The sequence below is a fragment of the Schistocerca piceifrons genome, chromosome 1 (genome assembly GCF_021461385.2).
Source record: "Schistocerca piceifrons isolate TAMUIC-IGC-003096 chromosome 1, iqSchPice1.1, whole genome shotgun sequence".
NCBI lineage: Eukaryota > Metazoa > Arthropoda > Insecta > Orthoptera > Acrididae > Schistocerca > Schistocerca piceifrons.
In genome coordinates, this window is record NC_060138.1 from 134,131,663 (window position 1) to 134,158,369 (window position 26,707).

The 26,707-nt window shown below is 43.3% G+C and overlaps 1 protein-coding gene across 1 annotated transcript in view; it reads right to left on the bottom strand.

The window, feature by feature from the left end:
• The window catches only part of LOC124804931 (protein roadkill-like), a 39,886-nt gene that overhangs the window by 11,913 nt on the left and 1,266 nt on the right, over positions 1 to 26,707 (bottom strand). The window contains exon 2 of the mRNA XM_047265312.1: positions 12,568 to 13,141. Coding sequence (XP_047121268.1) covers positions 12,568 to 13,130 — 563 coding nt within the window. The 5' untranslated portion in view covers positions 13,131 to 13,141. The remainder of the gene's footprint in view (positions 1 to 12,567; positions 13,142 to 26,707) is intronic.

Below are 26,707 nucleotides of genomic sequence, written 5' to 3' on the forward strand. Positions count from 1 at the left end.
AATCGCTTTCGGAAGCCGTTAAAAACGTATATCATTCCATTAAAGAAAGTAAAAAAATCTTCTTCCTTCAATATCTCTATCGATAAGATAGTTAAAGCTCTTTATCACGTACCGAAGTACATGCCACTTGGGGTATAATTAATTGAGGAATAACATTTTGATATTTGAAATCATTCGCGAAATAAAACGGGTCTTACGTGGCTGTGTGTGTGTTGTGTGTGTGTTGTGTGTGTGTTGTGTGTGTGTGACGGGGGGGGGCACTTGCAAATTATGACACATTCACACATACACGTGCAGCCACCAAAAGATGCATACACTACAAAATGTTTGAGCACAGTTTAACATTCGCTTAACCAAGCCTACACCCCTGTACATGCATGCACACATTGACACACTTTTTAACTACATTCTTTTGGCTATCATGTGTCTGAAGGTGTCGGAGAAACCGGTATCTCAGAGTAAATTAATATTTAATGCACTTTGGTGAACTACCATTACATGAGGGGCATTCAGTAAGTAGTGTAACTTTTTTCTCCGCTAATTTCGGTTGAACAAATGCTCAATTTGTCGTGGAACAGAGGAATATTCGTGCTTCAGCCCTTACAATTTCATGAAGTTCCGATAGAAGGTGGCGTTATTCATAGTCTTCAAAATGGCGTCTGTAACGGAGGTGCGTTCGAAACAGAGTTGTCACTGAGTTCCTTTTAGTGGAAAACCAGAGCTTCGCAGAGCATCTTAGGTACTTACGAAGTGCCTACGAAGACCGGGCAGTAAACAAAAATGCGCTGAGTTGTTGGACGAGCCACCTGTCGTCGCAATAAGTTCGCCTGTCCGGTCTCCCGCTTGCCGGACGGCCGCACACAGCTGTGACTGCTGCAATGCTGGAAATACGGATACTCTCATTCCAGATGATCGACATATCACAAAGACCTCGGTGCACAGCTGCAAGACTGTTGATACCGCTGACACACCAGTTGCGGTACTCATAGGTGTGTGTCCGTTGGGTTCCCCGTCGCCTATCAGAAGACCATGATGAGCAACGAGGGACCATCCGTGCGAAATTACTTGTGCGTTACGAGGCTGATTGTGACAAGTTTTCGTCGAACATCGTCACAGGCGATGAAACGTGGGTTCATCACTTCGAATCGGAACCGAAGCATCAGTGCATAGAGTGGTACCATACCACCTCTCCTGCAAAGTGAAAGATCAAAGCCGCACCCTAAGCTCAAAAAGTCATGGTGACGGACTTCCGCGATTCTGAAGTGTTATACTGTTTGATGTCCTCCTTCATAGTGCAGCGATCAACTCTGAATCATATTGTGCTACCCTCGGGAAATTCTTCAGGGACACAAAAATGCAAACAAGCTCTTCCTCCTCCACCTCGACAACGTAAGGCCTCACACGAGCTGACACACTAGACAGGGGCTCATGGAACTGCATTGCACCATTATTCCTCATCCACCCTACAGCCCGGGTCTCCCACCTTCCACTTCCATCTCTTAGGCACAATAAACGAGGAACTCTGTGAGAAGAAGTACGTGACGATGGGGAGGTTGTTGATGCAGCAAGAAACTGACTCCAATGTCGACCAGAAGAGTGATACCATGTGAGCATACAGACCCTCCCAGTAAGGTGGCTTAAGGCCATCGCACTAAACGGAGGTTATGGTGAGAAAGAGGGTTGCGTAGCCATAAGAATGGTAAATAATATGGTGTATTGGAATTCTGAATAAAACCAACCTGCATTTAGAAAAAAGAAGAGTTCCATTACATACTGAACGCCCTTCAAATCTATTCCTGCAAGCCTGCCTCAGCTTCCTGAACACAATATACAGAGTGAAGTGAAATTCGCGCATTCGGGCTTCGCAGCGCAACTCTTCATATGCCAGTGATAAAAAAAAAAAATCACAAAATTTCATCCGGCGAGTACATCCGGCAGAAAAAGGACGTTAAAGAGTGGCGATTTGGCAACACTGTAACCATATGTATGGTAAGTATCTTTGTGAGCACACAGTCCTCCTCCTGTACGGCTGATGCAGTGGATAGTCTTTTGGGTTAGCATGCAGCAGGTCGATGGTTCGATACTGGGTTTAGGCCTACGTTTTTTATTTGGTAAATGTAGTGCAGGTTGTGCGGTATCTGGCAGCTTAATCGTCAACAGCGATTGCAGCGGATCCTCTAGAAAACACTTGAACTTACGTACTACAATCGTAGAAATGGAAGGTTGGTCAGCTTTCAAAGAAGCCCTTTTCATGTCATGGAATTTCACAATTACCTCATGCACTACATGCGAAACCTGTTTTCTTCGTATCCTCCTTCAGTGGTCCCAGAGATTAGTAGCAACTATTATTCTTGCCTCGTTCAAGTCCTTACATTTAGTTAGGGCCTTATGTTACCAATAGGACTACCAATGTGTTTTGCTAGGACCTCACATTATTATACCCGCTTGTATAGAGAAGCTATAGAGAGCTACAAGCACGAAAATAATTTTAATAAAAAAAGAAAGATTAAAACTAGACAAGATACGGAGGTCGACTTTTTACCAACGAAGTGACAATAGATTATCTGTAATCGAGAGACGTGGCACTAGCCAGAGATAGTTTTAAAGCCGAAAGCATGTGATGAGTGGTGGCGCCATCCAAGCGCTCTATATAAGCGGGACCTCCAGCGCCTAGCAGCCAGTCGTCGACTCACCTCGGAAGATGCCCGCAGTAGGCAACAAAACGTCAGGAAGGAGAAGTAGTTTTATATATGGACCACGGCAATTCAGCCCGGAAGTTTTAAATAATGTTATCTGGCTAGGTTCTCATTTCTGTTACTATATTTGTCAGTACCGGATGGTAACTGGATGTTTTAGCCTGTTGTAGACTTGTGGACATCCCCACGCTAAAGTTGTGGTTTGCGAGCCGTCTGTAGTGTACGGGTCAGGTCATAAATGAGCCAAATTTAAAGGAGATCACACTGATTTAGAATTAAGAACCAAATCTTCAGTTATTTTATTGCCGATTGTAACTAATCTGTGGAAATTTTGAAGCCTACTTATGACTGATTTCTTTGTTAAATCTTTCGATTCTGCTTAAAGTGTCTTGTTAATTATTCATATACCTTGTTGTCAAATATTGTGCGTTTAAGATAGCCCTTCAGGCCTGTTTCAAAACTGACTTTTCAAAAGAAACTTTTCAAATACTAGTTAATTGTTTTAATTGCACTTCTTAATTGGTCCCTCAGGTTGGTATTTCTTACAATCAGCCCTTCAGGAGTTATCCGTTATTACTTGCATTTAAAAAAAAAAAATCAGCCGTTCAGGTGGTATTCGTTGCGGCAGTGATATTTTTTTTTTAAAAACAACCCTTCAGGCGTTAATGGTTGTTGCTTTTTCTTAAAAAATCGGCCCTTCTGGGGTTTTGCTTTGGGATTTCTTTTATTTCAGTCTCAGCTAGTTTTCTATATTAGTCCTTCAGGCTGTGGGTGAAAAATTTTATCTGGCGATGTTGTTACCAGTGTTTTTAAAATAACTCATAAATTGTTAAAGATCGCAAGCTTGTACTGTCAAGGCTAACTTCTATGGTTATTTGCTTTTTTGATAGAGGTATCATGCATGAAGAATTTGTTCCTATCGGACAGATTGTCATCTAAGAGTTTGTGAAGGCATCCTTCAAAGTATCAGGAAAGGGGCGAATTAAGTGAGACTAGACGTTGCAGACAAGTGTATGCTGCACCATGAAAACGCCCCACGTCACACAGCCACTTGAAGGCACTGTTCCACAGCACCCATATCCACCGGATTTGAGTTGTCCTGACTTTTCTTTCCCAGGAATGGAAAAATATCTTAAAAGCACTCATTTCGGGACTCTGACGAAGATTCAAATGAATGTGACCGACATGTTAAATGTCTTAGCATTTGAAGCCTTTCTGCGCTGCTAACAAGACTGGAAACAACGACTCCGCTGGTGAATAACTGCCGGAGGGAATTACTTTGAAGGGCACAATACTTTTAACAAAAATAAAAGCTTTGGTAGCCAAAAAAATTCGTCTCGTTACTTTTCTCATACACCTCGTATGATGGTATTTATTAAAACTAAAAATGAGGAAAACCACCCAGATAATCAGGGAAGCCGCCTCTAAAGTTGCAGATCCACAAAATGAGAAACTAAAAACAGAATTCATTCCACTAAGAACGTCTTAACAGGGTATGTGGCCCATATACAGGACTGCAAAACAGTCGAACATGAGAATTTAAAAACTCAGGTCAACTGTGAGCCACTGTAGAAAAATTGCCCGTCGGTCACCCTTTACGAATTTCCTACTAGCATGCCCAATTACAGATGTATACGAGCTAATTTTTGACACAGAAAGGGGTCGAGAAGATTTTAATGATTTTTCCCTTTCATTTATGAAATGCGTCAGAGGAAAAGCCACGTTACATCACGTGGCATAAGTGTCTACTGTTATGAGAAAGAGATTGGTTGAACAACGGAAGTCTCCTGCAGTATCTGTTGATTACTTTATGATAATTACACGTCCGAAGTCCTTTGGTTATAGACGTATGTATGTTCTGTATTTCGGCTAAGATAATATGTGGGACCTGTGGGAAAAAGACAGTGAAGGAAGTCTAGCTGTCTGCCTACCCTGCAAAAAGCAGGGGAAAACGCACAGTGTACAATAGGATTTGTCTTACTTAATAAATGCTATTGACAATACTGACAGAGGACAGACTACTTAGAACTACACTAACTTAGTACTCCGTCCATGAATGAACTAGCTGATACAGAAAATACTGGACTCAAATATAGGAAGCGTAAATCGCCATCTAAGCGGTTAAGGGAAGAACTACTGGCTGTAAATTTAAAAAGGCCTTGCACGTGCTTAGCAAAAAGACAGCTGTTTGATGTCGCCATTCAGACAGACAGCTCTGCTGAAATGTTATTTCTTTCTGTCAACTGAAAACAAATGCTGGACGCTGCCACCCTAAGTGATTAATCCTATATCTTTGTAGAAGTATAAAACACAAATAGACCCTCAACGTTTGTATGATAGCTAGAGTGATACGTTAAGTTTCTCTGGAATAGAGAAGCTGGTTACTCTACACACATCATAAGGCATCTAGTGCGTGTGTGCCACCCAAGTGAGATTTCGTTATCTTCACGTTCCCCGAATTCAGTTAAAAACAGTGACTCTTCCATCTTGCACAGGCAAGCGTAACGCACTCAGCCAAATCGCATGCAAAAAAGCAGAATCTGATTTACAACAACTTTACAAACAGATATCCATCTTTTGATTTGCAGCTCCTTGTATTGGCCGTGTTTGCAATTAAAATTTTTGGGATTTGAGGTCCGCCAGTTACGCAAAACAACTGTTTTTCTCAGTACCCAAACACGTTTTGGCACTACTGTGCCATCATCGGTGGGTTTTCGTTTTTATTTATTCTTTAAATTTGGTGAGCATGAATTTTCTGGACCACTTGTGTTAATTATTACAGGTAGCTTGTCATGTTTTCGTGTGGCAAGCACTTCCATTCTCCGCATCATGACAAGCTACCTGTAATAATTAACACAAAAGTAGTCCTTAAAATTCATGCTCACCAAATTTAAAGAATAAATAAAGACGAAAACGCACTGATGATGGCACAGTGGTGCCGAAACATGTTTGGGTACTGAGATAACCGGTGTTTTGCGTAACTGGTGGACCTCAAATCCCAAAAAAAATTAAACAAATCTTATTACATATCAATGCATGGCATTTGATCATAGAAAGTCATGTCTGCGTTGTTTCTTTCATACTCACTCACAACCCAGCAATCAGTCGTTACGATCACCACAATTGAACACAAAGAGCATCCTGACGCTGCTACACGAATTACAGAAGCCTACGGAAGAACAGAAATTCAATGAGTACAGGAAGCGCACTCTGCACCAAGGAAGAATATCCAACACGCCTAAACAGCGTAAACCATGACGAAGAGGAGATCCTCAATGGCAGCTGTAGTAGTTCCCAACAGGTGATCAGAAGTCACGAAACTCCGTCAGTTGTCTGAAGATCATGCCGTAATAGTACAAGACATTAACGCAGATACCAGTGGATTTACTCTCACCATGTACTTCCAGTAATGAAGTATTTACACACATTGAAAAGCTAACGCACACATTTCAGACACGTTATGTTAAGCTGATTGTAACTGTTTTTCAAGCAGATGCTAAATCTGTGTCGTGTCGCAGTGCAACACCATGTGATAGGGGCCATGAATTACAGAGGCTGTTCTCGAGCTGCAGTTTTACACCGATGAGCCAAAACATTACGACCACATGTTTAACAGCGTGTTGTTCGTCTTTTCAAAGACAGTACAACAGAGATTCTGATTGCCATGGCTTCTACAAGTCATTGAAGTACGAGGGTAATCCCAAAGGTAAGGACTCTATTTTTTTTATAAATACAGAACTATGTTCGTGTGGCAGTTGGTCACACTGTTATGAAGAGTGCTTCACGCGCTATGTGTAAACATGCACACGTCGTTCTGAGGGGCTCCGTCTTGGCTTGGCAGCCGTTGAGAATAGAGCTCCCGTTTGATGTTACCGCCAAGTGCGAATTGCGCGCAATTATTCGGTTTTTGAACGCAAAGGTTACTGCACCGATTGAAATCCATCGCCAATTGACGGAAGTGTACGGTGAGTTGTGTATGGATGTCATAAATGTTCGTAAGTGGTGTAGAGTGTTTGCAGCTGGTCAGTCCGAAATTGACGAACGGAGGAGACAGTGTTGAAGGTTGAGCAAAGCGTGCGTGAAGATCGGCGGATCACACTGGATCATCTCTGCATGTTGGTTCCTGAGGGTTCCCGAAGCACCGCTAACAGAATTTTAACGGAAACATTGAACTACAGGAAGGTGTGCGCAAGATGGGTGCCACGCATGCTGACTGAGGACCACATGTGGCAACGAGTCGATGCTTTCCGCGCATTTCTTCACCACCTTGCAGCCGAACAGGACAACTTTATGGACTCAATTGTCACGAGTGACGAAACGTGGGCATACCACTTTACACCTGAGACCAAGCAACAATCACGCCAGTGGCGGCATTCTTCTTCGCCAAAGCCGCGGAAGTTCAAGCAAACGGTGTCTGCCGGTAAAGTCATGACAACCGTTTTTTGGGATCGGAAAGGGGTATTGTTGGTCGACTTTATGCCCACTCGGACCACAATTAACGCTGACAGGCACTGTGAGACTTTTAAGAAACTCAAACGGGCAATTAACAACCGGCGTACACATTCTCCATGACAACGCTCGCCCAGACATCGCTCGACAAATCGTTGCTCTCTTGCAACAGTTTCAGTGGAACAATCACCCACCCACCCTATAGTCCTCACTTGGCGCCCAGTGACTATCATCTGCCCCCTAGGTTAAAAGAACATTTGGCCGGAAAACGATCCAGCTCCGACGACGAGATGAAAGAAGAGATTCATAACTTTCTGAACAGCATGGTGGCGGGGCATACAAAAACCGCCACAGCGTCTACAAAAATGCATCGTTAGAAATGGTGATTATATCGAAAAATAGCTCAATGTTCAAGCTGTAGACTGATGTAAACCACTGTAGAAATAAACAGGTCTATGTACTTATAAAAATTAGGAGACCTTACTTTTGGGATTACCCTCGTATGTGGCACCAGATGTCTACGCCCAGGTGAAGCAATTCCTGCAAAGTAAGAGACGGCTGTCTACTGGCACACAGCTGGCTCCCGATGTGTGTTCCAATGGATACATGACAGGCACACTATCTGGACAAGACAGTGTTATTTCACTGTAGCACGATTCTGACTTTGCAACACAGACGGTTATCCTGCTGGAAGATGTCATTACCTGAGGGTGAGACTTCAAGCATGAAGCGATGCAGGTGGTCCGTAATGTTCAAGTATTTCACAGCCATCATGATGCATTTTATTACCATCACAAATCTAGTGGAAGTCCAACTCAATCTACCTCTTAACACAAGGCATCTGTGGTTCAGTGCACGTTTCGTGTCTGAATGACAGAGTAAGGACCCAACCATCGACCTGTTGTAACAAGAAATGCGATTTATTCGACAGGCCATATGTTTCTATTGGTCCGCGGTGAATACTCTGTGATGCTGTGCCCTCTGCAATCTTAACTGACTATGTCGTTTGGTGAACACAGGAATATGTAGGGGTCATGTGACGTGGAGCTCCATGTTCGACGATGGCCTTTGAACGATGTGCTCCGAAACACTTGTGCCTGCACTAGCACTGTGTCGTCAGAACTACCACAGATCGCTACCTGTCTAGAGTTACACAGGAGGGATCCTCCGACCTCTACGTTTCGTGAAGATACGAAGTCGTCCAAAACCATACAGCCTACTCCTCGTTTCACCATCCTTCGACCACTTTCCATAGGTGCTCACGACAGAAGTAGGCAAACAGGCGACCACCTTCGCCTTCACAGAGATTCCCGTTTGCAGCCTCAGCGCCACAACAATGGGCCCTTTGTCAAAAAGGCTTGTATCAGTGGATTTGCGCATTTGGGGCCAGAATCATCGCTATAATGGCTTCCCTTTCATCTCTGTTCCGCTGAAATTCTTCTCTTACTTCGCCACATGCCCGCTACAGCATCAGGAGGCATTCAACCTAATAGTGGGCTGCGGACATAATGTTTTGAGTCATCAGTGTATGTGCACAATCATCCTGGAAATACACCTACTTACCAGAACAGGGCGTGAGAAATCTCCAATGTAGACGTTAGATTTACGAGTGTCTCAGCTTTTAGGTATGTTCATTGGGAAGTCACCTCAAGACAGAGAACTAGCGATTATAATCTGATAAATTACTGATTTACTACTAAGGCCTACAGAGTGATTTACAATTCAAGACGGTAAAAAACAAACTTCACAATGAAAACTGGGACCTTCTGTGGACTGGGTCGGTTCCCCACCCTTAAGAGACCCCAGAGACCATGTTGGCGAAAATGCCTTCGAATTAGACTCGGTCTGGGATGCGATAAGGACTCTTACACTGAGGATTCCATTCAAACTAGCACCGTGATGTAGTGGATATGACACTAAACTGTTGCATGAAGGGTCGTATGTTCAAAACTCACCTGGACTGTAGAATTTTAATTTCTATATTCGGTTCGAGTACATTCTACAAGTATCCACAAATGTCATGAATCATTGTACTGGAATGTTCTGTAGCTGTGTATTACTGTTTGTGTTCTGGCTGGAGGCAGTTCGCTCCACGCCCTTTTATGTGCAAGTGCTGAATAAACATTCGTTAAGTGAAGTTAGTGTTCGTCATTAATTTAATTACACCTTCTTCTAAGTGACATTCTGGTGGAGACGTTGGGTATTGGAACTTACGATAGCGCACGTTATCGACGACAGAGTCTCCAATCAGGCCACGACAGAGCCGCCGTTTACGTGGTGAGAAACCTCAGTTCGAGCCATATTCAACACATCGCAGTCTATCGGAGACAGAAGAAGACGAGGACGTTAGGATGACAGCAACTGTGTGCCACCCCATGAGACATCCTTCCGGGTTCTCTGGTGACGATGGCCAAGATCCAAACAAGTGGCAGAGGGTATATGAGCGTATAGCCTAATTTAACAAATGGGATGGCACCGTGTGTTTGGCTAACGTATTTTTCTACTTGGAGGGCACTGCCAAGCAGTGGAATGAGAACAACGAGGAGAAGTTCACAAGCTGGGAAGTATTCCGGACGGAACTGCGCAAGTATTTCGGCAAAACAACGACAGAAGTGCAAGGCTGAAGATAAGCAAAAGTTCAGGGCACAGCGTCCAAGAGAAACTACAGCATCCTACCTTCAAGACGTCTTGGAGCAGTGTAAAATAGCGGATGTTAGACTGAAGGAGGAAGATAAGGTTGCACATCTCATGAAGGGTATTGCTGAGGACATGTATCGAGCCCTACTCCTGAAGGAGGTTCCGACAGCTGACGACTTCATAAAATGGTGACAGTATATCGAGACAATGCATCAAGAAGAATTACACGCAAGAAGTTTGAACGGCTTCCAAACGTCGAATCGATGTCTGTGATGGAGGAAGGAACTGATTTCACAAGTTTTCTTCGTCAGATAGTGAGAGAGGAAGTTCAGGAGGCACTTTGATTGCATGGAGAGCAAAAAACCCAGACGCTTCAAGATGTAAGGGAGGAAGTGGAACGGACATTGAACCCTATCTCTCGTCCTTCATTTCCCTTTGAAACGGTGAAAAAGTCGAGACCCAGGCGGAGTCACATTCCTACAATATAACATGAGCAACCTGTCTGGGCTAAGTTAGTGGCATTCACTGGAAGGTTATTACTAGCACCATAGAAAACTTCATGCAAGACAGGGGCGCCGAGGTTTGTCATCTGCTTCTGTACACAGCATCACTGTTACAGAAATGAGTACCTACTACAGCACCATTACTGGGTCACTCCGTAACAGAGAAGCAGAGAAATGTGGTAAGAAGACCCAGTATTGTGTGGACGCTGCTCAAAGCTTCGGTGTTGCTATGATGTCATGATGGTGTTGTGAGTGAACACAGAGCATATGAGCGTATGTGCTTACAGCACCTTGCCATCTAGATATCTGCTGTATGTAACATGACTCTTTGGAGCTTGATGTAAAATTCCCCCTGTACCGATCAGGGTTAACAAAATAATTTAATTACGAAAATTGATGGGATACAGTAAGAAAATAGAAACAAATAATGCAACAGGCAAAGTTGTAAGACTATCCTGCACAGTGGTAGGCGTACTGAGGCTGGATGTATGATATTTTGAATACATTGAAAAGTACATCGTGATCATAAGTAGAAAGTGCTATCACCAACTCATGGCTGTCCACATTTGTTGGCTTCCCATGAGATGTTTGTTGATGCTGGGGCTGGCAGAAGAAACTCTGCTGACAGATGCAGATGCAGAGTTTCACTTGCCTGCTCAAAGGTGTCCACCTGGCTGATGAATGTGTACTGTGAGACATGGAACTGAGTGAAGGGAGGAAGTCTGAATTTGCGACATGTCACCATTTACATCAGGGCATGACAAGTTGTAGATACATTGCTGCTCTCATTGTCTCATATTGCGGCATACTGTGATGCTCCTGGTGCTAGTGAGGAGCTACATACTCTTTATTTTCGACTTCTCGTTATCCAGCTTAATACCAGTCGAATTATCTCATCAGTAGCAACTGTGACGCCAAACTACTAGATGCAACTTTTCGTCGAGAGGGTTGTGATGAGCTATACATCAGGCACAAAAAAATCCCGAGCACTCGCCTGCTCGAGTACAATCTGCAGAGGTTACTGTGTGTTTCCCTGCTGGGTAGCACACCTGTGTACTCACAACAAGAACGTCTCCTGCTGAGAACACAGTAAACATATCTTTTTTTCTCAGAACAGGCATAATGCCAAAACCTACATACACATATGGTTTAAATGCACTAGCGACTGCAAGTATTGATGAATTGCTTAGAGATCAAAGCAGTTCTTGAAGTTATAAAATATTTGGCTCTTCCAAAGATTTTGTTAGCTTATTTATCTCGTAACAAACATTTCAGTTCATAGATCTGTTGTACCAGTCACGAAAAGGCAACAAAAGGTTTGAGAGCTATCACCAGATGAATTTTGTAGTCTTCACTGAAGGTATATTTCCCAGCACAAACGCATCTACTTAATTCAATGGTAAACATTGTAGGCTTACAAAAACACACACGCACACACACACACACACACACACACACACACACACACACGCACGCACGCACGCACGCACGCACACACGCACACACACACACAGAAAACACACACACACACACACACACACACACACACACACACACACAGAAAACACACACACACACACACACACACACACACACACACACACACACAGAAAACACACACACACACACACACACACACACACACAGAAAACACACACACACACACACACACACACACACACACACACAGAAAACACACACACACACACACAGAAAACACACACACACACACACAAACACACAGAAAACACACACAAACACACAGAAAACACACACACACACACACACACAAACACACAGAACACACACACACACACACACACACACAAACACACAGAAAACACACACACACACACAAACACACAGAAAACACACAAAACACACACAGAAAACACACAAAACACACACAGAAAACACACAAAACACACACAGAAAACACACAAAACACACACAGAAAACACACACACAACACACACACAACACACACAGAAAACACACACACAACACACACAGAAAACACACACACAACACACACAGAAAACACACACACAACACACACACACACACAACACACAACACACACACACACACACAACACACACACACACACACACAACACACAAAACACAACACAACACAAAATACAACACAACACAACACACCACACAACACACACACAACACACACACACACACACACACACACACACACACACACACACACACACAACACCTAGTGCTGGAAAACACAGATTAGCATCTTGCTCTTATGCTTGTGCTTACCTGATTTTTATCGGTGGCTGCCCGAGTAGCCGACACACTTCGACCACATCCTTCGGCTGGTTGTGCACAGCATCGGCCCAACCCTGAGTGGCCAGCACCTGGAAGTTGGCCTTTATGAAGGCGACGGCGGCTTTCGTGAGGCTGGGGCATGTGTGCCTGACAGCGAGCACTGCTGTGGCCGCCGCTGACTCTACAGTCAGCAGAGAAGCCAGCTGTTGCTCACACTCTGTCTTCAATCCCGACAAATCGTATTTGTCTGCTGCTGCCAGAACTTGGGGAGTCATGCTGGACGGATGTGGAGTCCTCAGTGTGTGGCAGTAGGCCAGTAGCTCTCTTAGCACCGGACCCTCCACGTCTGTTATGGTGACCTCATTGCTGCTGGACTCCAGCGTGTCGTGGCTGAACATTGCGCTGAATACGGGGCTCCTCGCTGCCAGGACGGCCCTGCGCGCCATCAGCCGCGTCTCTCCTGCCACGAGAGTCACCATGGGGCCCTCCCCAGCGTCCAGTAAGGCGTCTAGGTCGACAGCTGCAGTTTCCTCAACCTTGGTAACGGCTTCCATTGCGGGTGATTCTGGAACACAGCGTTACTGATCAGCCCTTTGATCTCACACAGCGCTCTCAGTAATTATATGACGCACAGAGACACCTGTGTGAAGCAACAGTTCGTAATATTTCTACTTTACATGTAAATTACGACACCCTGATATTCTTGCTGTATCAGACAGACGCCATAAGTGAATAACTGCAGTTCTTAGGTAACACAGTACCAATATTTCCTTAACAGTTTGAACACTTCTTTTGCCCAAAATGTATCCCATTTCTTTAGTTTCTATCTACATTTCAGTCTCTATCGAACACTGAATCTTCCAAAATGGTGTACTGGCACAATACCGATAAGTGTAATATATTGATTATTCCTAGCTACTGAGGTGTTATCTTGAAGCTGTGAGAATAGAGGACAGGCACTCCAAGGCGCGAAAGCAGAGACGATGCTGAGGGCAGAGAAACTAGGAGAGATATTATTACATGAAGTAGACCGTAAGGGAAGTGCGTTGCGAAAATGCAGACGCTCCCAGAAGCAGTCCCAGGGCGCTAGTTACTCTTCAAGGAATTAACATGCAACTTCATATGTCGTCTACATACTGTGGTAGGTTGCCACCGTAGCACTTACTAGCGGTAAAGAGAGCTTGATACCAACCCTGAGAACAGCAGCGTCAATAGGCTCACAAGGGTTAGAAAGACAGCGAAAACGCCAAAAAACTGTTGGCCTAACAGTCCCTGCTCCGGGGAAACCGAGGGGCGGGGCTAAATGACGTATAACCACAATGTTGCAAGCCTCATTTTGCAGAGCAATTACGTTTAGCTTTCAGCTGAACAGTTTTGATACCAAATACAGACTTAGGTGGTGCAACTGCATTAACATCCCCGCCTTAGGAGCAGTAGAGGGGACCTAACTAAACCGTGATTGGAAGACGCTTGCAAGAGACTTGTGGGATTAGCTGGTTGGCTTTAAGTGCAAAAAACAGTGCCCCCACGCGTTCGGTCTTGCTCCGGGTAAGTCTGCTCTCTCACTTGGAGTTCCTCAGTGAACAGTGTCACATTCAGTATGCTTTGTTTTGCAGCTAAGTTGTTGCCTTAAGATGCTGCTTGAGTTTGCTACTGTGGTTAGCATCTATCCTAGGACTTCTGCACTGGCTTCTGTTGTAAATTGTTATTCATGCTTTTTCTAACCCTAGAACTAGCCTCCAGTGTGTTAGTCCTGTCTGGAATAAACAACTGTTTCAAAACCCTTTGTCCAAGAGTTTCCACAACGAGTTCCCTATCATGTCTAACAACCTGCATTTCCAGTAAATGCCTGCACCAGTATTGGCTCAGATAAAAGAAAACAATCAAATGCCTTCACTGTGAATTGTCCTCTTGCCTTCTGCTCTGTACCGCTCGGGAGAGCAGACTGACAACCCCTTTTCTCCCGCTCCCATCTATGTCAGGACACGACATAAGGTCAGAAGTTACCACACAGTCCACTCAAATTAACGTGATCACAGTCTATGTTGACATCAATGTGCAATGTGCAACATCCATCCACAGGATGCACAGGGTACCACTATCACAGATTGTCAGGGGACACAGAAGACATTGCAGACTTTGTCGTAATGTGGAAAGAGAGCAATTTATCTGAATATCAAACGCGCATTATAATTGGCTTTCAGGGCAATTGAAGAAGGATTTCAGGACAGCTATGTTCGTCAACTATTTGTGGGTCGCTGTATTCAGAGTGTACCATGCATGACAAAAAATGGCTCTGAGCACTATGGGACTTAACACCTGAGGTCATCAGTCCCCTAGAACTTAGAACTACCTAAACCTAACTAACCTAAAGACATCCACACATCCATGCGCCTAGAACCGCTCGGCCACAGCGGCCGGCACCATGAATTACAAAACGGCACTATCCAAAAGTGGCGCCAATGCTACTGCGGTGCACCATATATGACAGGGATTAACGACGGCTGCAGAATTGTGTCCGGGGCAATAAACGTGTAACAGCTGAGCAACTGACTACCCAGTAACTCCTCGCCAACCGTTTAGTGAACGTTGCTGCGTATGGGCCAGAGCATCAGGTACCTGGCCCATGTAACCAAGCTGACTACCGTTCAGGGGAGACGAAGGCTGCAATTTGCACGCTAATAGCACAAGTGCAAGTCCGTAGAGTGGCGACAGGTGAACTTTTCAGATTAATTACATTTTACGCCCCATCAGACTGAAGCAAACGTCCTGCAAGCATGGTCTGAACAGTCCAGACTGGACGACGGAGGGTTATGATTTGGCGAATGTTTTCGTGTCATTTTCAGGATGGTACTCTCATTCTGGAAGGCACACTGGATAAATGGAAGTATGCCTCTCTCCCTCGGAATCATGTCTTCACTTACATGCAGTTTCTTTTCCTTGGCATGCTACACTATGTGTCCGGACACGCCCAAATACATACTTTTTCCTATTAGGTCCACTATGCTGCCACCTACTGCCAGTTACTCCATATCAGCGACCTCAGTATCCATTAGACATTGTGAGAGCAGAATGGGGCGCTCCGCGGAACTCATATACATCGAACATGGTCAAGTGATAGGGTGTCACTTGTGTCATACATCCGTACTGGAGATTTCCACACTCCTGAACATCCCTAGGCCCACTGTTTCCGAAGTGATAGTGAAGTCGAAACGTGAAAGCAAACGTACAGGACAAAAGCATACAAGCCCACCTCGTCTGCTGAATGACAGAGACCGCCGACAATTGAAGAGGGTCGTAATTTGTAATCGGCTGACATCTATCCAGACTATCACACAGGAATTCCAAACTGCATTAGGACCCATTGCAAGTACTATGACAGTTAGGCGGGAGGTGAGTAAACTTGGATCTCATGGTCGAGCAGCTGCTCATAAGCCACACATGCTGGTAAATAGCAGACGACGCCTCGCTTGGTGTACGGAGCGTGAGCATTGGACGATTGAACAGTGGAGAAACGTTGTGTGGATTGACGAATCACGGTACACAATGTGGCGATCCGATGGCGGGGAGTCGGTGTGGCGAATGCCAGCTGAACGTCATCTGCCAGTGTGTGTAGTGCCAACAGTAGAATTCGAAGTCGGTGGTCTTACGGTGGGGTCGTGTTTTTCATGAGGGGGCTTGCACCCCTTGTTATTTAGCGTGGCACTATCACAACACAGGTCTGCATTGATATTTTAAGCAAATTATTGCTTCCCACTGTCGAAGAGCTATTCGGGGATGGTGATTGCATCTTTCAACAGGACCAATCACCTGTTCTTAATGCTCAGCCTGCGGCGGAGTGGCTACACGACAATAACATCTCTGTAATGGACTGGCCTGCACAGAGTCATGACTTGAATCCTATAGAACACCTCTGGGGTGTTTTGGGAAGCCGACTTCGTACCGCCTCACCGACCAACATCGATATCTCTCCTCAGTGCAGCACTCCGTGAAGAATTGGCTGCCATGCCCCAAGAAACCTTTCAGCACCTAATTGAACGTATGCCTGCAAGTGTGGAAGCTGTCATCAAGAATAAGGGTGGGCCAACACCATATTGAATTCCAGCATTACCGATGGAGGGCGCCACGAACTTATAAGTCAGCTCACGATAGCTGAATGTTCCATAGGCCACCGTTCGAAAGGTACGGCGAAATTCCTTGAAACGTTACCTGTAACACGGTTAGAGGCTGCAGTGAATGCAGATAGTTGTCACGGTGAGCAACGTTTGTTGTCTTACACGTAAACATGGAATGCAATTAAAAAATGTTACCCTCTCACGTGGAAATTCAAATGTGTTTCTTTCAATGGTTCATTATTCTTTTCCGCATGTGCTTACACACGTTTTTACAAACTTTCATTGCACTACGATAACTCTTCTGATTGTGGGGTGGGGGAGTACTTCTCAAATTGCAAAAGTTTGACTATAACCATCCTGTTTTTCCTCAAGTTTGGTTACAAATGCGCAAAAACTTAAATTCCGGAAAAATTAATTTTCATGTTCACAAAAAAACTTCATTATCGCAGAAGATGAATTTTCAGTATCGCTAAATGAAATTACTAATTACCTACCACATAAGCTATGCAACTCCACGTTTATTCTACCCCACTCCGTACGACGGTAGACTCAGCGGCAAGATGGAAGATTGATTGTTGGCTAAGGACACAGGCGAAATTTACTGTACACGGGGCTAAGCAAGGTTGAAGTTATGTGTTGTGTTGTGTTGTGTTCAGTGGTGTGCTGGGTACGTCCGTATACTTAGTCGGAAGTTATTGCTTTACTTAGCTAGCGGGATGAATGTCTCGACGCTCGTATCTAAGAATATTTATCTTTCTCTTGTCACTTTAAGCGTTTAAGGATGTACTTCATAAGCGAATCGTGGAGTGGATTTTATTATTAACGACAATTTTAAAAACAAAGCCGCGTAAAATGACGCGTGTAGGTGGCACGGAGGAGAATTATATCTCAAATTTACGGACTAGTTCGGAAATGTGTGAAATAGTGTATTTAAGGGACACCCATGATCATGAAGACAAAATCGGTAGGGTTATTTAATCGCGGAATAATTACAAAAGCAGAGCGTGCGAAGGACTAATTTCACAAGGTAGTAAAATAATACCAGCAGATTATCTGTGTCAGCTAGCTATGAAATACAGAAGAGACGGTTTGCATTTATCATTCTACAGAGCGCGAAGGAAACATATGCCCACTCATCCTGGCACTCCAGGCCTTATGGCACTTAAATCAGGTATTTTATCAAACCGATACGAAAGATTCTGCTTTGTACAGCCGGAAAATAATGTATTTTCATGGGTGAACAAAATCTGCAATTTATGAATTGTAAGTTGCATACTGTATTGGCGGATGGAGATTTTACGTATGACCAAAAGACTTCATCAGCTTCATACGTTGCATTTATGCACTACCTTTGAGTATGTGTATGTTGCGTTTTGTTTAATGTTATCAACAACTGTATGTGGAACGGTACTCAGTCTGTGGACTGAAAATTTTAACCCTAAAACACTAATTGTAGATTTTGAAGTTGCAGTTCATGTGGCGGCACAGAAAGTTAACAGGCGTTAATACTGAAGACTGATTATGTCAGGTACAGTGGAACATGGGCTTCGTTCTGAGTATTCCAATCCTCAGTCAGAATCCCGAGACTTTCTGAAACATTTGTTTGTTTTAAGATTCTTATCTCCAAAGCACACTCTTGGGGTGCATTTGTAGAGTTGCTTAATATTACTCGCAGTCTTAATCAGTTAACTTTTTTATACACTACGTACTTGAAACAATGGAAGTGAAGATGATACATTTAGCAGAATATCAACAGATGACAACAATTCAACAAACTCCATCCTTCTATCCACGAGTTTACGGAAGTTTTGTAGCAACTGCAAAGTGTTATCTGTGCCTTACCACAGTGCACTAGGAAAGAGAAATAGACATTTCTGGGAAAATCGTCATGTTACTACTTAACTATCAAACAAATACCAACGTTGTGAAATGTCGTTACTGGAGTATGTAATAAGAATTGCACCTCGGTTATAGCGTATCGCACGGCAGGAAAAGTGTTTCACTGGGGTAAGCACTGTGCTGCGGTACCACTTTTAAAGGTAAGTTTTTGTACACATTATCAGATAGATTATATAATGGTAAGACAGAGATTTAGGAATCAGGTTTTAAATTGTAAGACATTTCCAGGGGCAGATGTGGACTCTGACCACAATCTATTGGTTATGAACTGTAGATTGAAACTGAAGAAACCGCAAAAAGGTGGGAATTTAAGGAGATGGGACCTGGATAAACTGAAAGAACCAGAGGTTGTACAGAGTTTCAGGCAGAGCGCAAGGGAACAATTGACAGGGATGGGGGAAATAAATACAGTAGAAGAAGAATGGGTAGCTTTGAGGGATGAAGTAGTGAAGGCAGCAGAGGATCAAGTAGGTAAAAAGACGAGGTCTAGTAGAAATCCTTGGGTAACAGAAGAAATATTGAATTAAATTGGTGAAAGGAGAAAATATAAAAATACAGTAAATAAAGCAGGCAAAAAGGAATACAAACGTCTCAAAAATGAGATCGACATGCAGTGCAAAATGGCTGAGCAGGGATGGCTAGAGGATAGATGTAAGGATGTAGAGGCTTATCTCACTAGGGGTAAGATAGATACTGCCTACAGGAAAATTAAAGAGACCTTTGGAGAAAAGAGAACCACCTGTATGAATATTAAGAGGTCAAATGGAAATCCAGTTTTAAGCAAAGAAGGGAAAGAAGAAAGGTGGAAGGAGTATATAGAGGGTCTATACAAGGGCGATGTACTTGAGGAGAATATTACGGAAATGGAAGAGGATGTAGATGAAGATGAAATGGGAGATACGATACTGCGTGAAGAGTTTGACAGAGCACTGAAAGACCTGAGTCGAAACAAGGCCCCGGGAGTAGACAACAATCCATTATAACTACTGACGGCCTTGGGAGAGCCACTCCTGACAAAACTCTACCATCTGGTGAGCAAGATGTATGAGACAGGCGAGATACCCTCACACTTCAAGAAGAACATAATAATTCCAATCCCAAAGAAAGCAGGTGTTGACAGATGTGAAAATTACCGAACTATCAGTTCAATAAGTCACGGCTGCAAAATACTAACGCGAATTCTTTACAGACGAATGGAAAAACTAGTAGAAGCCGACCTAGGGGAAGATCAGTTTGGATTCCGTAGAAATATTGGAACACGTGAGGCAATACTGACCCTACGACTTATCTTAGAAGCTAGATTAAGGAAAGGCAAATTTACGTTTCTAGCATTTGTAGACTTAGAGAAAGCTTTTGACAATGTTGACTGGAATACTCTCTTTCAAATTCTGAAGGTGGCAGGGGTAAAATATAGGGAGCGAAAGGCTATTTACAATTTGTATAGAAACCAAATTGCAGTTATAAGAGTTGAGGGGCATGAAAGGGAAGCAGTGGTTGGGAAGGGAGTGAGATAGGGCTGTAGCCTCTTCCTGATGTTATTCAATCTGTATATTGAGCAAGCAGTGAAGGAAACAAAAGAGAAATTCGGAGTAGGTATTAAAATCCATGGAGAAGAAAAAAAAACTTTGAGGTTCGCCGATGACATTGTAATTCTGTCAGAGACAGCAAAGGACTAGGAAGAGCAGCTGAATGGAATGGATAGTGTCTTGAAAAGAGGATATAAGATGAACATCAACAAAAGCAAAACGAGGATAATGGAATGTAGTCGAATTAAGTCGGGTGATGCTTAGGGTATTAGATTAGGAAATGAGACACTTAAAGTAGTAAAGGAGTTTTGCTATTTGGGGGAGCAAAATAACTGATGATGGTCGAAGTAGAGAGGATATAAAATGTAGACTGGCAATGGGAAGGAAAGCGTTTCTGAAGAAGAGAAATTTGTTCACATCGAGTATACATTTAAGTGTCAGGAAGTTGTTTCTGAAAGTATTTGGAGAGTAGCCATGTATGGAAGTGAAACATGGACGGTAAATAGTTTAGACAAGAAGAGAATAGAAGCTTTCGAAATGTGTTGCTACAGAAGAACGCTGAAGATTAGATTGTTAGATCACATAACTAATCAGGAGGTGTTGCAGAGGATTGGGGAGAAGAGAAGTTGGTGGCACAACTTGAGTAGAAGAAGGGATCGGTTGGTAGGACATGTTCTGAGGCATCAAGGGATCACCAATTCAGTATTGGAGGGCAGCGTGGAGTGTAAAAATCGTAGAGGGAGACCAAGAGATGAATACACCAAGCAGATTCAGAAGGATGTAGGTTGCAGTAGGTACTGGGAGATGAAGCTTGCACAGGATAGAGTAGCATGGAGAGCTGCATCAAACCAGTCTTAGGACTGAAGACCACAACAACAAGATATTAGCGGTAGGGCTTTCTAATATTTCGCAGCAAAGGTATGTGCAGCCTTGTGGTAATGAAAATATGTTTTGTGGAGAAAGTAAGCTGCTTTGCGGAAATACAATCTGCGTTCCCTCCCAGCTTTCAGGCTTTCTGTGAGAGAATTTACTGCACGGTGTATCACAAGACTAACCGCACCTGAACTCTCTGGCAGATAACATGTTTGTATCCTGAACGAGGCTTCAACCTGAGTTATTCGCCCGCACCTTACGGAGCAGCTTGAAACATATCTAGACCAAGCCCGGCCAAACGGCGTTCTGCTAACGCGAGCGCTTCGGCTGCGCTTCTGCCTAGAGCTCTGAGCGCTGCCACGAGTGGGGCTGAGGTGTGAGGAGGAACAGGGAAGTGGAGGCTGCAGCCGGACGCCAAACATTCGCCTTGTCAGATGCCAAGCAGTTTGCCGACAACACTACTCGCGTTACATTAGATTCACGTTCTACACTGTAATTACTATTGGAGTTAAAAAATAAAAAGTGGCGAAGGAACACTTCATCGCCGAATGGAATACTTTCTGTGGTGTCACCGCCAGACACCACACTTGCTAGGTGGTAGCTTAAATCGGGCCCGGTCCATTTAGTACAGGTCGGACCTGCGTGTCGCCACTGTGTGATCGCAGACCGAGCGCCACCACAAGGCAGGTCTCGAGATACGGACGAGCACTCGCCCCAGTTGTACGACGACATTGCTAGCGACAATACGGACGAAGCCTTCCTCTCATTTGCCGAGAGACTGTTAGAATAGCCTTCTGCTAAGTCCATGGCTACGACCTAGCAAGGCGCCATTAGCCTTACCTACTTTGAGAGTTATAGTATAAATGTCTCCAGAAGAACGCTGTATTCATCAATGAATAAAGTTAAGTATAAAGCAGCTACGTACTTTTCTTGCTACCATTCAATAGTTATCCTGTTCCAGACTTGACGCCGGTCTGCGTTAGATAGCGTGCCTATCGGCCCCCTCAAAATAACACTGTCGGCACTTCTGTCGACACATCACTTTCCGTACCGTTTGAAGTCCGTGCGAAGTGCTTACCATGCCATCACCTGGCTATGACCATGAAAACACTTACTGGTTCGTGATTACAACACAGCCAGGTAGACGACATGACGCACTTGTCATCTGACGAACGACAGCGAAAGTTAGATGAACCGAAGGCAGCCATTACGTAAAAAACAGTTAACGTTAAGTACAGTGGCGACAAAATCTTTTGTGGCCAACATTGCGTGTTATTTGAATTCAGCGTCTTAATGCAACGAGACAATCATTTGGTAACATATGGTGGCCAAGACTGATGCCACCAAATAAAAAGTACTACTTCTGAAAGATGAGTATCAGGTTCATCACATGGAACATTTCCCACATCAAGGGAATCGTTTGTGGACCAGACATAGCCTACAACGTTTCGGTAACAAACATCTTACTATAATTTCCGAAAGACATTCCAAGAGACAGCACGGTTCAAGAAGTATTTCTATTTATTTGTTATATCGGTCTTACTTTTGACTGCTAGTGACCTCATTATTTCCGATTTGAGCTGATCCAGGTACTTACAAGACTTTTACAAAATGTTTCACCAAAAGCAATAACCTCAACTGCACAGACATGCCACTAAAGTTATTTCAGTGTTTTGTTAAACACATCTGTGCTATCTATTTTTTTCTGTTACAAAATCAAGAATGTTCCACCAATATTCAGGCTTAAGAGATTTTAATCTCTGCAGAAGCCCCATGTGTTTGACTTTATCACGAATCTTAGTTGTAGACATATCACGTATCATAACATTAAAATGTGTATAAATTTATAAACATTACAACTTATTGTAAAATATCTATTTGTAGAGCTTCCGTAGCTCTGCTCACTGTAATAGCACTACCTTCTGTACTTCTTTAATCAAGTAATGAAAGTTATTGCTTTGGCAGTAAAATAAAAATTTGAAAGTAAACGTGATAAAATCCTGCTTGTATGCTACAATTTTCGCCTCTTAGCTGTAGTTTAACTCTACTGCGAACACGTCTTTCTAAGTTTCCCGCGTGTGCAGCTTTCAGCATGTAGCCCTCTTACACACTTACCCGGAATAGTGCAGTGGAGGGGGAAACCGGAGCGCTGACCCGACTTGAGCGCGCTCTGGGATCGCAAATCTTGGCCACGCCTGATCCAGACGAACAGTGTTGATCCAACTTACACTTCATAATTCAGAAGTCTCAGGGAACTTTACAATCGTATAACCTCCTCTCCAAAGTTCACATTTCATTTAGGCAACCGTAAAGAGGTATGGACTCATTTATGTGAAACGTGCCCAAGCCGCACATCAGACAACAATAGCGAACTTCAGTTGACTTAATGTTGAAACTTTTTAGAGTAAAAGCTTGACAGGACAGCTCATGACTACTACAGCAGGACAGCTCAAGATTATTGCGTACAGTTACACTGATCTGTGTTCAGTATTCCACTTTTTTCAGGAAGACATGTAAAAAGAATAATTGTAAACCTGTATCGTTGATGTGAATCTGTTGATTTTGGGACCATGTTTCAGGCTCAAGAATTATAACGTTTCTGGGGAACGAAAATATCCTCTATAAAAATCAACATGGATTCACCAAACTGTTAGCTCTATTTCTCCACGAGATCCATAGCACTGTAGACAATGGCGGTCAGGTTGATGCCATGTTCCTTGGCTCCATGAAGGAATATAACACCGTCCCGCACTGACATCTAGTGAAACAAATAAGAGATTACCGAGTATCTGACTAGATCTGCCACTGGATTCAAGACTTCTTTGCATCATAGGTCCATTATTATTTATAAGTTCTACAAATGATCTAGTAGAAAGCGTCGCAGACTTTAATACTGGTGGCAGATGATGCAGTTGTCTTGAAGAAAGTAGCAATGCAGAAGACAGCGTCGAATTGCGGAAAGACCTGGAGAGGACGGATGAATGGTGCAGGCTCCGGCAGTTGCCTCTGAACATAAATACATGTAAGACACTGCGCACATATAGAAAAAGTAATCCACTAATGCACAACTATACTATTGATGACAAACTGCTGGAAACAGTATCTACCGTATAATATCTAGGAGTAATTATCCTGAGCGATCACAAGTGGAATGACTATAAAGCAAATTGTAGGTAAAGCAGATGCCAGACGCATTCATAGGACGAACCTCAACGAAATGTAAAGCATCCACGAAGGAAATGCATATAAGGCCGTTTTTCGACCGACTTTTGAGTATTTTTCATCTATCTGGGATCCTTACCAAGAAGAGCCGATAGAGGAAATAGAGAAGATACAACAGAGAGCGGCCAGTTTCGTCGCGGGTTCTTTCAGTCAGCGCGACAGTGTTACAGCGATAGTCAACTTCCAGTGGCAGACGGTACAAGTTAAGCGTTGTGCATTATGGAGAGGTTCCTTCAGAAAATGTGGATACAGATATTATATTAATTCGACATAGAATCCTGTTCAACACTGAAACTGAATACGAATCATCGTGAATGGATACGCACCAATGACTCACACATCATTAATTAATGAAAATCCGCTCAAATTGCTTAATTACTGCTTTATTAAGTCCACACACCACCGGTTTCGGCCTTTATAACTGGGCATTGATATGAAACTGCCGAATGTTAATATATAATATGATAGATATAAAAATATTTTCCTATTTTTTATAATAGGAGACGAGACAACGTACAGTGCAAGTACAGATGGAATCAACAGCTTACTTTTTTGCAGTATAAAAGCAACGTCACATGATATAAACATTAAATTAAACTCGATTTGAACACTTTCGCACCCAAATACGTCAAAGAAAAATGTTCATAACATAATTAAAAAACTGTAGATTCCAAGAAATTTACACTTAGCATGCTTTAGCTTAACGACTTATTCTGACGTACTTCAGAAGCACAATGCTACGTTTTTCAAATAAAATGATCAGGTATTACTTAGAATAAATAAATGTGTGAAACAGTTGCAATGAACGAGGCAGCCAGGTACAGCGTAAGCAATTGGCATGGGGTTTCATTTATTGAACGACAGTTGCGGGGTCGACAGAAGCGTCCGATCCCACGCGTCGGCTTTGACCCGTGACGTAAGGGTGTTGTGTGTGATGTCACGACGGTGCGAAGTTTGGTTTGAGTGTGGCTGTCTCCAGTTATGTTTTATCTTATTTTATTTACTTTTCCCATCTGTTCGTTCTATCTCGTGAGATTTTTTTTAATTTAAAAATACTTATTACTTATTTTAATTATCTGTTTCCTCCAATTTCGGTTTTAGTTTATTATATTTATCTTTCTGATCTGTTCGTTCTATCGCGTAAGATTATTTTTTAAAAAGACAAAAAACACTGAACAGCTACTGAAGCATCTTTATCTTGTATGGGTTGCAGGGGTTACGACCCCTGCGGAGGTGGGTGGGTATTCATGCATGGCTGTCTTCACTTACACGTTGTAGCTACGCAAAGCGTCTAAATTTGTTTATATTTAGTTTGCCCCCACCCAAAACACCCCATTTCCCGCGCTTGTCGCGTTAGTGTCATTAGGCGTCTTGTGGAAAGTGTGTGTGTTTGTTTTTGTTTCCGCCATATTTGTGACGTCATGGGTGAAAGCAGACAGGCGGAATCAGCACCATCCAAACATGCAGAAAGTAACAAGCAGACCATTGCTTTACGATTTCCAACAATTCCATTTAACATACATGGCAAAAAAAAAATGGAACAGCATGAAAGACAACGTCCATTGTGTTCCAATTATGGCATATGCCACCTGGGGTATAGCATATTTACTGATAATGGATTCGATATCGTCCGCCAACGGAGAGCGTTGTGTGTTGTTCCAACAGGATAATGCTCTTCCACACACTGGCCGCGAAATTCAATGTGCTCTGCCAGACATGCAGCAACTTCCCTTGCCACCATGATCTCAGGATGTGTCTTTAATCGAGCACGTGTGGGTTATGATGGGACGAGAAGTGACACATGCGACTCATCAACCAACAACTCTTACAGAAATACGTGAACATGTCCAGCAGGCATGGCATAACGTATCTGAATACACTGTTTGCATCTGTACGATCAACTAGATGTCAGAGTCAGCGCATGCACTGCCGCTTGTTGAGGCTACACCACGTACTAACATGTTTAAAAAAAAATGTTGAAAAGTGTGTGAAATCTTATGGGACTTAACTGCTAAGGTCATCAGTCCCTAAATTATTCTAAGATTCTAAGGACAAACAGACACACCCATGCCCGAGGGAGGACTCGAACCTCCGCCGGGACATGTTTCAGCATTGGTCCTAATCTAGTACTCCGGAACTTTGTGTGCTGCTGATCTGTAATGTAATCATTTCATTTAATCCATACGCACTATTGCAACAATAAACCTTGAGTGAACTGGAAACCACAAAGGGTGTACTAATTTTTTTCCAACAGTGTACCCCGATGCTTTGTAAACATTCTGATGATTAAACGTATGCAACGAAAAAACCAAAAGTCTGCCTTTCACAATGTAAAAAACTGAACCAGTCATTATAGACCGTAAGTGATTTACGTTGATTGAACAGGCGATGTAGCAATCACTGCACCAGGCCTCTGTAATATCACAAATTTAACGGGCTCTCAGTAAGCACTGCCGTTTTGGTCCATCGACATTTGTTGTGTTTCACCGCTGCTGT